At 35.2% G+C, this 17,639-nt stretch overlaps 1 protein-coding gene across 1 annotated transcript; it reads right to left on the bottom strand.

Moving 5' to 3' along the window:
- Positions 1–3,325: 3,325 nt before the first annotated feature.
- Positions 3,326–8,834, bottom strand: LOC143343827 (mitochondrial inner membrane protease ATP23 homolog). The gene is made up of 5 exons (XM_076769101.1): positions 8,535–8,834; positions 6,328–6,373; positions 4,448–4,529; positions 4,165–4,383; positions 3,326–3,793 (listed from the first exon to the last, which is right to left on the bottom strand). The coding sequence occupies exons 1-5, from the start codon at positions 8,734–8,736 to the stop codon at positions 3,596–3,598; spliced, it is 747 nt and encodes a 248-aa protein (XP_076625216.1). The 5' UTR covers positions 8,737–8,834; the 3' UTR covers positions 3,326–3,595.
- Positions 8,835–17,639: the final 8,805 nt, after the last annotated feature.

The raw sequence follows: 17,639 nt of genomic DNA, 5'->3' as shown, positions 1-17,639 counted from the left end.
ACTAAAAATAATTTTTCCAAGACAATTCGAAATTCTTTTTTTTCACCCAAAACTTTCAGCATTGACTCGAATTTTTTTCTCGAAAGTGGGTAGGATTTCGGGGGTATGTCTATTCACCAAAAATGCTTGTAATTGATCCCTGCAACTAAAAATAATTTTTCCAAGACAATTCTAAATTCTTTTTTTTCACCCAAAACTTTCAGCATTGACTCGAATTTTTTTCTCGAAAGTGGGTAGGATTTCGAGGATATGTCTAATGATAAAAAATGCTTGTAATTGAACCCCGCAACCGAAAATAATTTTTCCAGAATGATTTGAAACTTTTCAATTTTCAGGGTAACAGACAGTTACGGTCAGACATTATATTTTCAGTTATGAATTTTTTTCTCGAAAGTGGGTAGGATTTCGAGGGTATGTCTATGCACAAAAAATGATTGTAATTGAACCTCGCGACCGAAAATAATTTTTCCAGAATGATTTGAAACTTTTTAATTTAATTTTTTAATAACTTTTTAATGAAGCCTCAGTCAAGAAATTGATATTCTTGATTTTCGTCTTATTTTGGCCTCTAGAATCTCCCATTAAAATGTTTCCCAGTGATGGCTGAACACCTTGCATATACAATAGAATCACCTAAATTCCGGTTGTATCGCTAATTAACGAACAGCCTGTCGAAACGTAAAGAAAGGAGAAAAGCACTACGTCGGAAAGACAAATTGATAGATCAGAGGACTCGCGGTGACGTTGCACGGCGTGCATCAAGATACTGTCAGAAATATCTCATGGCTACTAATGAACTTCAGCCAACAATGAATAAGCTGTTCGACGCCATATTGGAAGTTCACGCTGTAATAGCTTTAATTTAGATTATGATCAAACAATAGCACGGACCATCGGATCATTATATCGTACGGACAAATATATTCGTTGCTCGAATACACGATTACGTTTAAATGAAACCCCTAAAAATCAATTCGACAGAGAAGTTACTAAAACATCTTATTACCGAAATCATATTCGTCCTTCGTTCGAAATTATTTTTTGACCAAACTTGGATAGTATTTTGGCTCCGACTGTGGATCGGTCAATCAGTAGTAGAGCCGTGTATCTGATCGGACTATGCGCCCTGACTTCGAAAATAGGTCAACGCGCGAATGTATCCATCAGGTTACGCCGACGGAAGTTATAGTTCCGTCGATAGCGTTTCGCAGAAATCGTGATTGTTCGACCCGTCCGCGATTGTAAGTGAAAGCGTGATTACGATCAAAGCGTCCAGGTGATTGAAAGTTCTCGCGAACCTGGCGATGATGGCGGATCTATTCAGCGAATTTCTACGACGAAAGAAGCGATCGGTCATTTACAATGCCTCTTAACTCGATTAATGCGTTAATTGCCGCGTCGAGCCCCTAAAATTGTCCACCGATGCTTTGTTTTTAGACGATTGGAATGGAATTTACTTTCTTTAACACCTAATCTTTGGAATTAATTTTTTTTTTTGCCCTCAATGACGGTAAAGTTACCCAAAAATAGCGACCCAAGAAAAATTAAATTGCTCGATAGTTTGTGTCGCCTGAATACGCTTTGCTGTATTCCAATTTTTTTGTTCCCTTGTTTATCTCGATGTTTTACGCGGACGATGATCGATCGTTACGGATATACGATTTCTTAGAAGATTGTGTCCGTCCATTCGATAGGCGCGTGTTCGGTGTTCTTTTCGAATACCTTGAAAGAAAAAGATCCCTGGCACTTTTCCCGACACCGAAGCGCGATAATGAAAGCATTCATGGGGCAGTGAATCAATCGTCGCGATCGTGGCCGTTTTGGGAAACGGAATTGAACGTTGTGCCTGGACACCCGATCAGCCGCATTGCGACAAATCGTTGGATCGTTGAAAAGTCTAAGGATCGATGCAACGAACTGCCGTTAGCCTCGAATTAAATTCCAATGACAACGCTATACTTCCTACGATATTAAAAGCTACGATAACGTCCGCAAGATAAACTACGAGCCTTCATGCTTGTGCAATCGTTGGAAAACTTGTCTACGAATAAATCTAAAACTCTTCTACATCGTTCGTAAATAAAATTTTCTACTTTAATTGTTATGTGTCTAAATAATTTTAACGAGGCAGATTATAAATTATTAATAGTGAAAATATGTACACTTTCTTATTTGAATAATAATAATAATCGAATAACGATATTAAATATTAGTTACACTCGAATATTTATTTAGTCCATTTGTCTATATATCCAAATAGCTAACCATTCCGAATAGTTCCAGTCCTGTTTGCGATACTTTTCAAAAGATAAAGGACCGATCGATCAACGGTAGTTAAAATACTCGCGTGTCGCGTTAAAATAGAAGTGATTATGCTCGTGGCGAAATGGATCGGATTAACAGAGACATTAGGCAAATTACGACGATACCGGAAGCTTATCTATTGTCGATTCGAAGGACTTGGTCTGAAACTACAAACGAGATAATTACTCGGTTTAGGGATCGTCTCGATTTCAATGGCGTCCTTTCATAGGCGAATTCAACCGATAAGCTTCGGCTCTGAATTCAAAGAGGTTGACATGCAATGGTTGGTTGGAATGGTATACAGGGTGTTCGGCCACACCTGGGGCAAATTTTAATGAGAGATTCTAGAGGCCAAAATAAGACGAAAATCAAGAATATCAATTTCTTGACTGAGGCTTCATTAAAAAGTTATTAAAAAATTAAATTAAAAAGTTTCAAATCATTCTGGAAAAATTATTTTCGGTCGCGAGGTTCAATTACAATCATTTTTTGTGCATAGACATACCCTCGAAATCCTACCCACTTTTGAGAAAAAAATTCATAACTGAAAATATAATGTCTGACCATAACTGTCTGTTACCCTGAAAATTGAAAAGTTTCAAATCATTCTGGAAAAATTATTTTCGGTTGCGGGGTTCAATTACAAGCATTTTTTATCATTAGACATATCCTCGAAATCCTACCCACTTTCGAGAAAAAAATTCGAAGTGTGAAATTTTTCGACAAAATTAAAAAATTTCAGATCGTTCTAAAAAAATTATATTTAATTACAGGGGTCAATTACAATAATTTTTGGTGATTAGACTTACCCCTGAAATCCTACCCACTTTCTAGGAAAAAATTCAGTACGGGCGCAACTTTAAATGTTAATAACTTTTTAACGAAGCCTCCATCAACAAATTAGCATTCTAATTCTAATTCACTTTAAGAAGTATCAAAAAATGCGATATTTTGAAACTTGAATTGTAATCATTTTTTCTTAAAAGGCAGGGCATAGTGTAATATATTACATTAATAATGATTTCTTTTATTTTATTGTAAATGAAATTATACATTTCGCTAAATACACAAAAGACTAGAGTAAATAAACAGTATTTCTGCAATGAACTATAGTACAATACACTGTAATATAGTGTATATAGTAAGTACTATAATTCTATGATACATCATCATATGATGTGACAAGATTTATAATACAAATTTTCTGTATAAAAATTGCGATTAATCCGTGAAGTATTATAATTAAACACATTACTGTTTATTTGAAACTAGGACACTATTACAAATTATCTTAATCTGAATATCCATATAATGGCCCTTCTAAATACGCTTTTTCCATGTCCTGCGAATTTCTACGAATACGTCTTCCAATAGGTTCTAAATCACTATAACATTTATCAAAAACTCTCGACACCGCTTTTCGTGCTTCATCCTCTGTAACTTTTCGTACAGCAAGTATCGATTGTAAAGCCTTCTTCTTAACACAAATCTAAACAAGAAACATTGTAAATGTGGATAAACAGGATAGACTATTTATCATCACACCCAGACCATTTTCATACAAAATCGCAACTATCAAACTATCAAAACACTATTAAACAATTCGAATATTCGGAAGACCTGTTTAATCGAATTTGACAAGCGAATAGATGTAAACAAACGACACGACGACTCAGTAAATCAGAAGCCAAATTTTTGATATTCATAACACAAGAACCAATGCATTCCTAGACTCAAACCAGGTATATTACACCTCTATTCACAGAGTGCTATTAAAAAGTACAAGAAAAGTTTTTAAAAAAAAGTGGTATCTCTGTACCAAATTATAAAAGATTCGTGTTTGCTACAAATATATTTTACCTGGTGTGCTTCTTTAAAATTAAAGAGCGAAGTATCTCCCTGTGACCAAGCACTAAGAAAACTGCAATGACACATATTTGCTGCCCTTATTTCTGTGCAAGCCAAGTGATCTAGATTGTTGAAATCCAAATTATTACGGCAAGCATCAAACATATGGATCATTTCATGGCCCAAAACACCTTGAACTATCCCTTTACTATTATTCTGACAAACGACGATCTAAAATATATAAATTATTGTACTTTAATTATTGTATTTATAAAAATTATAATACAATAATCACCTGATTTAGTTCTGGATCGTATCCACCTGTTACCGACGTGTTACATATTTCGCACGAAATATGTCGACGAATATCAATTTCACTGTAATTACAATTTCGACATATATTAAAATGTAGATGTGTATTATAAAATTTTTTGTTCGTTACGGAGATTTACTTTAATTTACTTTGGTAAACTGCACAAGGTAGAACAAAACTTTTGTAAACAGAAGTTAGTCACTGTCTTTAAACGAGATCTGTTATATAATAAATGATTTATCAATTTCTTGAACAACCGAATAAAAATTACGAACAACAATTGATATTCTTCTTCAAATTTCTTATTTTTACGTGAAACCTCAGTCAGTGGTTCAAGTAATGAAAAACAATATAAATAATGCTTTTTTAATACAAATGAAACGTTTGTTGTATTACTGAATCATTCTTATCTGTAATTAAAGAACTTCTCTTTTCAAAGGAAATAATTCGTACCACAAAATACAGAAATGTAATAAATTATATTTTTTAGCGATATATTATCTCATATTCGAACGAATATTCTGTTGATTAAAACCTAAATATCTGAAGTCAATCACATCCAAAGGTCATGGTATATCAGGTCGTTAAATTCGTTTTGACATGATTTATAATAATATGAAGAAAAAAATATGCGATGCAATTTAAAAAAATGAAGAAAACCTTGAGTTTTTATAGTAAACAAGCTTTTTTTTAATTTCACGTACCACACCCTATACAGGGTATTCGGCCACCCCTGGAAAAAATTTAAATGGGAAATTCTAGGGTCCAAAATAAGACGAAAATGAAGAATATCAATTTCTTGACTGAGGCTTCGTTAAAAAGTTATTAAAAATGAAATTAAAAAATTTCAAATCGTTCTGGAAAAATTATTTTCGGTTCCAGGGGTCAATTATAATCATTTTTGGTCAATGGACATACCCCCGAAATCCTAACAGTTTTTGAGAAAAAAATTCCTTACCGAAAATATAATTTCAGGCCAGAAATATCACTCCAAAATTTCGTGCGTATCTTTAAAACGTCATAACTTCTGAACGGATTGAAGGATTTTAATGTTTAAAAAAGCAAACAACGCGTATTTAGGTGAAGAATATGTAGAAATCCTAAAAATATTCAAAAAGTTGATCCTTGACACCGCAAAATGAGAAAAACTCCATAAAAGTGGTTCAATTTTCAAACAGCCATAACTCTTACAATAGTGAATATATTTCAATGAAACTTTTTTCTGAAGTAGAGCTCATGGGTACCTACAAAAAAGTATTAGACAACTTTTCTGTAGGGCGTCAAACAAAATGACTTAAAATGAGAAAGGCATTTTTAAGAAAAATCGACAAGGGGGTAGGTGCCTAAATTTTTCAACGAAAAAAAAAAATTTCAAATCGTTCTGGAAAAATTATTTTCGGTTGCAGAGGTCAATTATAATCATTTTTGGTCAATAGACACACCCCCGAAATCCTGCAAATTTTCGAAAAAAAAATTCAGTACGGACGGAACTTTAAACGTTAATAACTTATCAATGAAGCCTCCATCAACAAATTAGTATTCTTGATTTTCGTCTTATTTTGGCCTCTAGAGTCTTTCATTAAAATTTTTCCCAGGGGCGATAATATTGAAATATCTAAAAAGTGCTAAATTAAAAAATATCAATCTACGTGATACATGCGACTGTCAAAGTGTTAATCTATACTTATACTATAATTATAAATAAACATTAATAATAAACTAATAAAGCATTTCAACCCCAAACATAATTTTTTCTTTTTATACATAAATTATAAGAATTCAGACAATAAAATAACACATTTAATCTACAAATTACAACTCGCTAATATTCACAAAAAATAAACATATTGTGTATTACATACCATCCTGCACTCTTTAATGCCGCCATCATAAGTTTAACAAGGGGACCTAAAATGTATACAATGCTTAAACTATTTTGACTAAAACATCATTTAATTATTTAAAACATTATATAAGTTCACTTTAAATTGTTTAAATTGTATGGTACATATTTTTGTATATAATATGATAGCTTGTATCGAAACAAATTTAATTGTGTTATGCACTATGACCTTCAGAATCATATAAAGTCAGGAACAAAAGAAATAATTCGAAATACTAGTAAATACAATAATACAAAATACTCGAACTATTTCTTTCATTCCTGGCATCATATGATCTTGAAAATCATAGTGTACCACCATAGTTCAATTTGTCTCGATATACTCTTTCGTATTATACATATAAAGAAATATGTAGCGTACAATTTAAACAATTTAAAGTTAGCTTCGTATCTCGTAAATTATTGCAATGTAAACTGTCATTTTCTCGATTCGTTTTGTAATTTTTTTTTTTAATGGTAGGTAGGTTATTTTGTATCCAGATTATCCAGATATGTTTATTTTTCTTATAAGTACGTACAGTATTTTTTTCATCCAAAAATATTAAAAATTGGGGTTTAGGTTAAGTTTGGATTCAATTATGCTATGTGTCAATGTATTAAAAATTATCATGTTATCAAGATTTCTGGTGCGTATCTTCTCAATCGATGTACTTGCGAACGCAAATTTCGTTCCGACACCCGTAGTATATCGATTTCCACGAGACTTCCTTCATTTTCAACGACCGGCATGAACGAGCACTGCTTTAGTTTCATTCTTGTTCATCTTCTTTAGAAACGAAATAAATGCAGGGACACTTTCATAAAACACAATATTTCCACTTGAAACGTATACTACTTAACGTTTGCTTTTACCAATGATTGAAATTAGACACAGCCCGAATGCAAAAAAAAAAATGATCATTAGATGCTTATTTGCATGGGTTTTTCCAGGCAAAACAGAAACGATCGAAAACGTTGTAGAGGAAATCTATACCTGCCGCTGCGATAAAACGTTATTAGACGTAACATGGTATATTCAAACCTCTTTACCACCATTTTCACGAATTAAAACAAATGGTTTTGTAGAAATACTTTCGAAGTCAGACGATTCAAGAAATGAAATAAAAAAGAAATCGATTTTTGTCAAAATTCTATACTACGATACCCGTAGGAATTTTACGTACAATTTTGCGAATAACTGTACTTGCTTCATAATTGCAGCAATCGACTCGTCTATTTTATAATCATAATTTAAAGTTATTCCAACTTCTGTATCCGATGCTTTAATATCTCGTCTGTTCTTTGTATCATTTTTATCGAGGATACAGCCACCTCTTATGTAACAGCTGAACGCAATGATAAAATTTATAGTTACCTTTAGCGCGACAATAGAATATAAAGTATCAAACATAGATCCAATACACTTGTTAGATTATTGCCAATCTATTCACATACAATATTACATTAACTTAAATACATATATGAAATACATTGATAATGTACTTTAAACTATACTGTGTGTAGAAATGTCAATTACAATCATTATTAAAATTATATTGTATTATAGTATAAATATTATTATTATTATTAAATATACAAATTATTATCTACACAGGGTATTTAAAAAATATATAACCAAACTTTAGGATTCTATTTATGTTAAGAATGAAAATCCACTATAAGAATATATGGCCAAACACATTACTTTTTCCAGTCATAAACATTATTTGTTTATGACAGTGTTTGATAAAAACAGACTATAGCAATGCATATCTCTCATTCATACTTTATACACTATTGAATATGTTAAAAAATTCCGAAAGTATTTTGAATTTTGTCATACAAAATGACAATATGATTTTGGAATACTTTCGTATCAGCTACACATTCATACGATTTTTTTTACCATTATAGTAAGTAAGATAAACTCCTATTCATCATTAAAGTATAACCTTAAAATTGTGCATAGTTTTAATTCGTGCACTTTCTTCATCGTGCTTTATGTAGTTTTAATAAATTAACTTACGTAAACGTGTATCATAAATATTTATATTGATAAATTAAAAACGTGTATCATAAATATTTAAACTGATAAATTAAAAATGCGTAGAATGAAATATACCGGTTGAAAATAAGAAAACAAAGGTAATAAAGAAAAAAGTATAAACATAATTACAAAATTCGTACTCTCTGTCACACACTTGTAAACATTTGCTTCGCACTTGAGCCTGGATATTTCTTCTCGTTCGTCTACGCGAAAAAATTTATTAAACCAACTACGGGGTTTCTGTCCTCTTCTTTCCGGATAAAGATCTGAATGTTCGAACTCTGTATCAGTATTTGTACTTGGAACTGATTGTTCTTCCTTTTCCTCCTTTGTAATTGCCATAATTATATGAATAATTATGGTTTATATCGCCAATTAAAAAGACACAAAATTAATATAGAAATAACCGTATCTCACATCACGTTTTCACTGCTACTAGAATCAACCGGAGACCAAGCAGTATGCTTGAGGCATTCCCTCGTATTTTTCTTTCTTTCAACCCTCTCCAGATGGCGCGACAAACTTTTTACCATATAGGGATTTCTAAATCCCTAGAGAATCACTACCACAGACGAGGTATACGAGTAGAGAGCCTACACCTTATGGACTTTCGTGACCCAATCTGACTGCCATACCGACCTGAAAAGTCGGAGGTGATTTTAATCACAGATGAGGTATACGAGTAGACCAATCACCTTATGGACTTTCGCGGCCGAATCTGACTGCCATACCGACCTGAAAATTCGGAGGTGATTTTAGCGACCTCTTCTCATGGATGACGATCAGTTGAGAAACTATTCACTGAATTAGTGTTGATGGGCAGAAAGCTGTAGTGTGTGCGTAAATACATGTGAGTTGGCAGTGCAGTATTATCAGACGGCAAGCCTGTGGCCAAAGGAAACTGCCCCACCACTTACACACACAATGCACAACTACCTTGTATATGAGTTCTGGCGTTTCGTATAGCTTCGGGGATTCGAGAAAGCCGGCGAATGTGAGTCTACCCTTCTTGCTCTCAACACAACTGAAATTCGATCTAGCATCACTGGCATGCGATATCGAATCTCGACTGCCCAGGCATTTTTTACTTTCCGACCTATGTATGCGCATATAAGCAAAATACCATAATGAAAATACACGTTTCAAGACTCCCGAATCATATTTTAACTATTAAAAAAAAGACATTTTTTTACTATGCTTATGGACGTGCGTTCATATATTTATACTATTTATGCGATTGAGTCTAAACAACCGAATGAATTTCAATGGAATTTTAAATTTTTAAATCTGAAAAAATTTGAAAATACTGTCCTATTTGTCCTCTTTGTTTAGCAATTTAAAAAAACGCTGATTCGTTAAAATTAATCATATTAAAATAAAAGACTGGAAAATTTTTCTTCTTTCAACGAAGGAAACTCTTTTACTTAATCTTTTTCGAAGGCGAAGGTGAAAAAGTCGATTTCGCCACGGCAACAATGGTTGGACGGCGACGCATGGACGTTCCCCCGAAATAGGGGATCGGTTTTTGTTTTCCAGAAACGCGAGCGAGACGATCGAAAACGCGAAACGTGTTAGTTAGATAACGGAGAGAGTCGCGAGGTTCCGTATGAAATAAAAAGACACGACCCCTAGCAACAGCATGCGTGTTTTGTTTGCCCCACATAGTCATCCAAAGGCTAAAGCTTGAAATTAAAATCAAAATAAAAATTAAATATACAATATAAAATTTTTCTATATTGCAGAAGATAGGGATAAATTATAGTTAATTGTATTATGTAAAATTTATTTCAAACACTTGAAAAATCATCTTCAGTCTTCACCATTCATCATCAAACCTTTCTTCTTTGAATGTAGATTAACTTGTTTTATTTCCAATTAATTTATATTTACAGGCATGTTTCTATAAATTTCAAATCCATTAATCAATTTGAATTTGTGATATTATGTCAGCCAGTTTCGAAAAAATGGTTTCAAGAAAAACGCATTTAAAATTTCTGATATGATTATTAACCGCTGGGTACTCTTCCCTTTAAATGACTATAACTTTGTTACTTCTACAAATTTTAATGAGTCTACGTTTATAATAATTGCTAAATAAAGAGGACGAGTTGCAAGCCAAAGATCAGTTGCAGGGTTCTTAAAAAAGACAGATTGGCATTTTTCTTCTCATTGTTTGCGGCGTGTTTGTGAGGGATGTGTCCGATATATACATATGGATATAATCAATTCATTTTCCTTCAATAATTCTCCATTGCAAAAATTCTACAGTATTCTTACATTCTTTTATATTTAAAAATTTTCCCATATGATTAGAAAGTAGGTATACGGCGAAAGCTATACAACTTTATATGTATACAGGGTGTTCGGCCACCCCTGCGAAAAATTTTAATGGTGGATTCTAGAGGCCAAAATAAGACGAAAATCAAGAATATCAATTTATTAATGAAGGCTTCGTTAAACGGTTATTAACATTTAAAGTTCCGACAGTACTGAATTTTGTTCTCAAAAATGCGCAAGGTTTCGGGGGTATGTGTATTCACTAAAAATGATTGCAATTGACCCCCGGAACCGACAATAATTTTTTCAGAACGATTTGAAATTTTTTTTTTTCGTCGAAAAATTTAGGCACCTACCCCTATCGATTTTTCTTAAAAATTCCTTTTTCATTTTTAGTATTTTTGTTTGACGCCCTACAGAAAAGTTGTCTAATACTTTTTTGTCGGTATCCATGAGCTCTATTTCAGAAAAAAGTTTCATTGAAATATATTCACAATTGTAGGAGTTATGGCTGTTTGAAAATTGGACCATTTTTATGGGGTTTTTCCCATTTTACGGAGTCAAGGAACAATTTTTCGAATATTTTTGCGATTTGTACATATTCTCCACCAAAATACGCGTAGTTTGCTTTTTTAAACATTAAAATCGTCCAATCCGTTCAGAAGTTATGACGTTTTAAAGATTCACATGAAAATTCGGGCAGACATTTCTGGCCAGAAATTATATTTTCGGTAAGAAATTTTTTTCTCGAAACTGAGTAAGATTTCGGGGGTATGTCTATTGACCAAAAATGCTTACAATTGACCCCTGCAACTAAAAATAATTTTTCCAAAACGATTCGAAAGTCTTTTTTTTTTACTCAAAATTTTCAGCATTTACTCGAATTTTTTTCTCGAAAGTGGGTAGGATTTCGAAAGTATATGTATTCACCAAAAATGATTGTAATGGACCCCCACAACCGAAAATAATTTTTCTAGTACGATTTGAAATTTTTGAATTTAATTGTTAATAACTTTTTAACGAAGCCTTCATCAACAAATTGGTATTCTTGATTTTCGTCTTATTTTGGCCTCTAGAATCCTCTATTAAAATTTTTCCCAGGGGTGGCCAAACACCCTGTATATAGTGCATGATCGCTTCATATGGAAAGTCAATAAATGTTCAAAAAGCGTCCAGGTCCGATTTCGAGAAATGTAAGGTCTGTAAGTCACGATGGCTTTTGCCGTTTACTGACGATCCGAACGTGTGGCGATTAGGGATGCCAGGCCTGCTTTCGAGAAATATAAGCGACGTCAACGATGCAAGAGTGAGAAGGAAAGCGAGTATCAGCCTGTTCTTCTCGCTTCTTCCGAAACTCTACGAGCTCACATATACGCAATTGGGCATAGTGTGCGAAAGTGGAATGAGGAGTTCCTGGGGCCCCCGATAGGCGGTTTGATAATACTGATTTCGAGTCGCAAATACGTTTTTGCCGAGTTATTTTTTAAATAAATGATGTATTACAATTTAAAATAAAAAATAAAAGATTTGCGGTGTACGTATCAATGAGATACATTCTTAGGTATTTTAATAATCTTGAAATTTTTAAATAACCTTAATCGATTGATTATTCCAATGAAATTAATCGATTAATGTCCAATTATGGACCGAACAGCTTTCATTTCGTTAAAAAATAATACAATTTCTGAAATTTCATTTTCTGTCTCACTTCCTCTTTTGTTCATTTCTAAATCTGTTGGTAACGTTGCGAGTGACACGGAAATGGTAATGGGGCTCTAGAGCCCCAGAGAATCGGGCCGAAAAAATACATTAGGTGATAGGTCTACTCGTATACCTCGTCGGTGTTTTAACGTCCTCTTCTCATGGATGGCGGTCAGTTGAGAAACTATTCACTGAATTAGTATTGATGGGCTGATAGCTGTAGTGTGTGCATAAATACATATGAGTTGACAGGCACAGACGAGGTATTCGAGTAGACCTTTACCCAATGTATCTTTTAGGCCCATTTTTCTGGGGCTCTAGAGCCCCATTACCATTTTCGTATCACTCGCAACATTACCAACAGATTTAGAAATAAATTTCAATCCCTGCATAGTCAACTCACATGTATTTACGCACATGCTACAACTGTCTGCCCATCAATACTAATTCAGTGAATAGTTTCTCAACTGACGATGGCGCTAAAATCACCTCCGAATTTTTCGCTCGGTATGGCAATTGTTCGAACTGATGTTCAAAAAGACACGTATTAACAAAAATTAACGAATAGAAAATGAGTAATACTACAGATACAGAAGTTATACATATGTGTCTTGATAAATCTAAAAATTGATTCATAACAGTGTTATCAGATGGCAGACCGGTGCCCAGAGTAAGCTTACCCCTTCATTTACGCACACCAATCCACAACCACGTGTACGTGAGCTTAGGTGCTTTGGTCAGCTTCGGGAATTCAAGAAAGAAGGCGAATGTGAGTCTTTCTTTCTTGCTTTCGAAACAGCTGAAATCCGATTTGTGTCAACCTGCATACGATTTTGAGTCTCAGTTGCCCAGGCATTTTTATTTTCCAACCCATGTATAGCTATTACACATAAACGAGGTAAAGAATAGACCTATCGTTAGTGGGATGAACGCTATCGCTGTACCACGAGTGTCTTATAACATGAGATACACTCTTCCAAAGTGGAACCAAATGTTAAAAAGATCATGCATCAAATTGTAATGGGATCCTCGTAAGAAGGCTTTAATCTTAGTAATGATTTTAATGGGTCGATGATCAATAATGACTAACTTATGGTCACTGGTGGTCAACAGTGAGGTTGGCATCAAGGTCAGTGGTCCAGTGAAGATCCAGAAATGGTCAAGAGGTAGGACCAATCGAAATAGGGTTGTTCTCTAGACCAAGCGGTTCTTAACTCTTCACGTTGACACTGTCTCCCCACTCTTCGACTTCCCCACTTGAAGACTACCGCTGGACAAATTCTTCAGTACCCCTGGAGCATCCAGGGGGATCGGGTCTCGCGGGCCTAAGTCAGGTCATTCGTGGAACGCTGACCTCTGGGGACCAGTGCTGACCAGTGCAGACCAATGCAGATCCGACTACTGACCACTACTGACCAGTGCCGGGCCGTGATGATCACTGGTACGAACTATTTAAAATTGCTCTCCCCACTTCTATTTTGTCATTTGATACCAATTGAACGTTATGGAACTGTCCATCGGTTTTGCTAAATTACGAATTGTTTCTTATGTTACAGCTGGACCTTTGGTGCTTCTTTGGTAATGGCAACTAATGCTCAACAAGTAGTAAGCCCACTTTACTTATTTATATTGTTGCGACGGATTGAAGATGCATCGATGCGGCAACGTGAAGGCTGTTCCGCAACGATGTGAAGCTGCCCCTACGAACGAGCGGATGCGAGATCCCATGCTTTCCGGTTGCTGAGAAACCGGCAACGATTTGAAGAAGAGAACTACGATAGATCTCGTGACGAACGAACGTATTCAAAGCATCATTGTCAATAAAGTTCATAGTTTGTGTTAACAGTTGTATTACGTTGAATATTTGTTGTGTCAATATGAGTTTCTGGAAAACGCCCCGCCCCGGCGCAACAATATTATTACCACAAAATTGACCAGTTTATTTTATTTGTTTGGTCATAATTCAGTGTTGTTTGACTGTCCGGTTATATCTGGTTATTATGTTTTCTTCCTCTATTTCTATTTCTGCTTTATTTTTTGAATTGGCATGATTGTGTTGAATCATGTATCATTTTTATTTGCATATTATTTTCTGAATTTTGTTAAACCATGTATGATTTTTGTTTCTATACTATTTTATGAATTTTGATGTCACTAATTACAATAAGATTTTTATTCTTGTTCTATTTCGCTAAGATATTTTGTTTAATTCTTGGATACTTTCATTCTTTGATTTCATTGTTGGATTTAGAATAAGATTTTCATTCTTGTTCTATTTCGCAATGATATTTTGTTTAATTCTTGGATATTTTCATTCTTTGACTTCATCGTTGGAATTGGAATAAGATTTTTATTCTTGTTCTATTTCGCTATGATATTTTGTTTAATTCTTGGATACTTTCATTCTTTGATTTCATCGTTGGATTTTCAATTCTGCTCCATCTTTGTTTCTGTTCGTCTTCGTTGGTATGGTTCTTCAGATAATTTTTGTAATCGTTTGCTATTTTACTTCGACATTATTTCATGAATTTTTATCTCTCGTTACGCAAGTATAGGTAAGATGCTTCGTTTGTATCATGTGTAAATTTTGTACATTTCCTTAGATAGGTTTAACATCGAAAATCTTATAGATTCTCACTCTTCGGTACATCAGCCCGACAAATTATTCCATCGCTTTGTCTAGTTTGCATGGTGTTTATTAAATTTCCTTTCGTATGTCACTAATATGTGTATCAATTTTAGTTTCAGATTATTCGCAGGGACATCGAAGTAAGACGCCACAACCGCCGAGGGACATTTAATTCTAAGTCGATTAGATTTAAGCTTCGTCGCGAATCTTAAAATTAACGTTGAAGATGTTTTTATTCTACATATTTCCGTGTCCTACCAAGCAATTATTAAACAAGTAGCTTCTTCTCTCGTTATCTCGTTTCTTGCTTCGGTCGCCACTGTCTCATCGATTGAAACATGTGATCGGCCGTGTATCTGGTCCGAAAGATCTAATCGCCTTCCCTTGGTAAGCTTGATCGAGGGAAAATGGCACTTCGCTGGAAGGTGTGGAGTTTCCGTATTCTGCGGAAACGCATACCTTCCAGCGGAAGTCGACCCTGTTTCAGGTACTCTCTCTTTGTCAGACAGCCTAAGTCGGGTCCTTCGGGCTCCCGGCGGGTTGCGTTGGAGAAATGGAGACCTCGACTCGGGGTTGCAGTTATCTGTTTTCTTGTTGAGATCAAGTTAGCAACGGCAGTAGGTTCGATACTCGGATCCGCTGCACGGTTCAGCGTCGCGTCGCGTCGCGTATCCCACGATTTAGCTTCATCCCTCTTTTTAACCACGTAATTGCTTGGTACAACTAACATCCAAGGAACTTTGTTTCCTTCTATCGTCCGAATTTTAGCTTCAACTTGACTAGACTTGAGCTTCGACGTTAATTTTAAGTCCCTATTGTATGCGTCTCCCAATATTGCCAAGTAATTATTTAACAAGTAGCTTCTCTCGACTCGTTATCTCGTTTCTTGCTTCGATCACCACTGTTTCGTCGAACGAAACATATGATCGGCCGTCCAGTTTGTCCGAAAGATCTAGTCGCCTGCCAATGATAGATCGATTTCTAGAAATAGAAATCAATCTACCAAGGGTAGTGTCGATTCGATCCGAAGATCTGCTGCACGGTTCAGCATCGCGTCGCGTCGCGTCTCCCATAATTTAGCTTCATCCCTTTTTAAACAAAATAATTACTTGGTATTTAGACTTAAGTCCCTAGTGTAGCCGCGTGTCCTACCAAGTAATTATGTAACAAGTAGCTTCCCTTTCACTCGTCTTCCGTCGCCTTCGATCACCACTGCTTCCATGTAGAAAGCAAGTGATCGGCCGATTAGCTGGTCCGAAGGGTCAGTTGCCGCCCTCTAGTGAGACGATCCAAGGAAAAGAGTATTTCGGCCTTAGAGGGGATCAGGGACTGTTCCTGTCTACGGTAGCCCCGACTCAGGATCCCTCTCTCTGTTGGACATCCCGAGTTGGGTCCAGTTGGCTCCCAACAGGATGCTTGGGGGGAAATGGGGAACCTGTATCGGGTGCGTCGATTCCCTTCCCCTTCGATCGGACTTGCCAAGAGGCAACGAGCTGACCCTTTTGACCTCGCTATTCGGTTCGCGTCTCTCGTTTCTTGCACTATTGTATGGTGCATCGCGTCGTATTGCGTCGCGTCACCCACGATTTAGCTTCGTCCCTCTTTTAAACAAAATAATTACTTGGCATGACTAATCTAGCTTCTAAGGATGTAAAAAGGAGATCGATGGAACTTTAATTCCATCTATCTCTCTTCGGGTCTCCACTAGCAGCAACCTCCACGTGGTGAGACCTGGTAATCAGTGTCACCCACGATAGAAAAGTTATTCTTCGTGGGTGACACCGAGCTAATGGCTGCGAATTTAGAATTGTTTCTTGATATAATAAACGAATTTAGTTTTATAGTTAGACAGGTGTTTGGTTAGCCATTATGTTAAGCAGGTTATTTTTATTTGGAGACAAATTCTTTTGAAAATTCTTTCAACTCTCTTCGTTGGTTGTGCATCTTTCATTGGTTGCACTTTCGTTTGTTTCTTCTTTGACCAACGATCGTTGGTCACAGAAGATCTTTATTAATGAAGGGTGGTTGGGAATCGGTTAGGGCAAGTAATGGGGTTTCGAGACCCCATAAAAATGGGCCAAAAAAATACATTGGATGTAAGGTCGACTCGTATAGTTCGTCTGTGCTTTACGCGAGAGAGTGATTCTCTTATCATTTCTGTATCATTACCGACATTATCGGTTCAGTTTAGAATACGACTTCCACGCTCTTAGCGTTCGGAACTCAAACTAAATATTCAGAAAAGTAATTTCCAAGAGTCAAAATAAATTGTAAAAGGTAAACAAGAAAATTTGTTTTTAAATTACATAAATCTTTAAATAATCTATAATTTTATCGAAAAATAAGAAAAAGTAAATTACTATTTATTTGTATTTTTGGGTAATCGTAAAAGGCAATCGACCCGAGGCTATTTCTGTTCTTTTTAACGAATTAACGCGTCAATTGTTAATCTATTCCTTGATCGGCCAACAGCTTGGGCATTATTTACCTTATTCCTATACACGGTTTAAAAGAGATACGTTCGACTGTTACAGTTTCACGTGTTAAATATCGTTCCGTCTCGAACGTCCGCAAGAACACAAACACAGAAAAAACTTGGTTTACGAATCTACATAAGCATCGAGTATATATTAGTTCC

This window comes from Colletes latitarsis, chromosome 7, assembly GCF_051014445.1.
Source record: "Colletes latitarsis isolate SP2378_abdomen chromosome 7, iyColLati1, whole genome shotgun sequence".
Lineage (NCBI taxonomy): Eukaryota > Metazoa > Arthropoda > Insecta > Hymenoptera > Colletidae > Colletes > Colletes latitarsis.
Note: the sequence above shows the minus strand (reverse complement) of the source record. Positions and strands in the feature narration are given on the sequence as shown.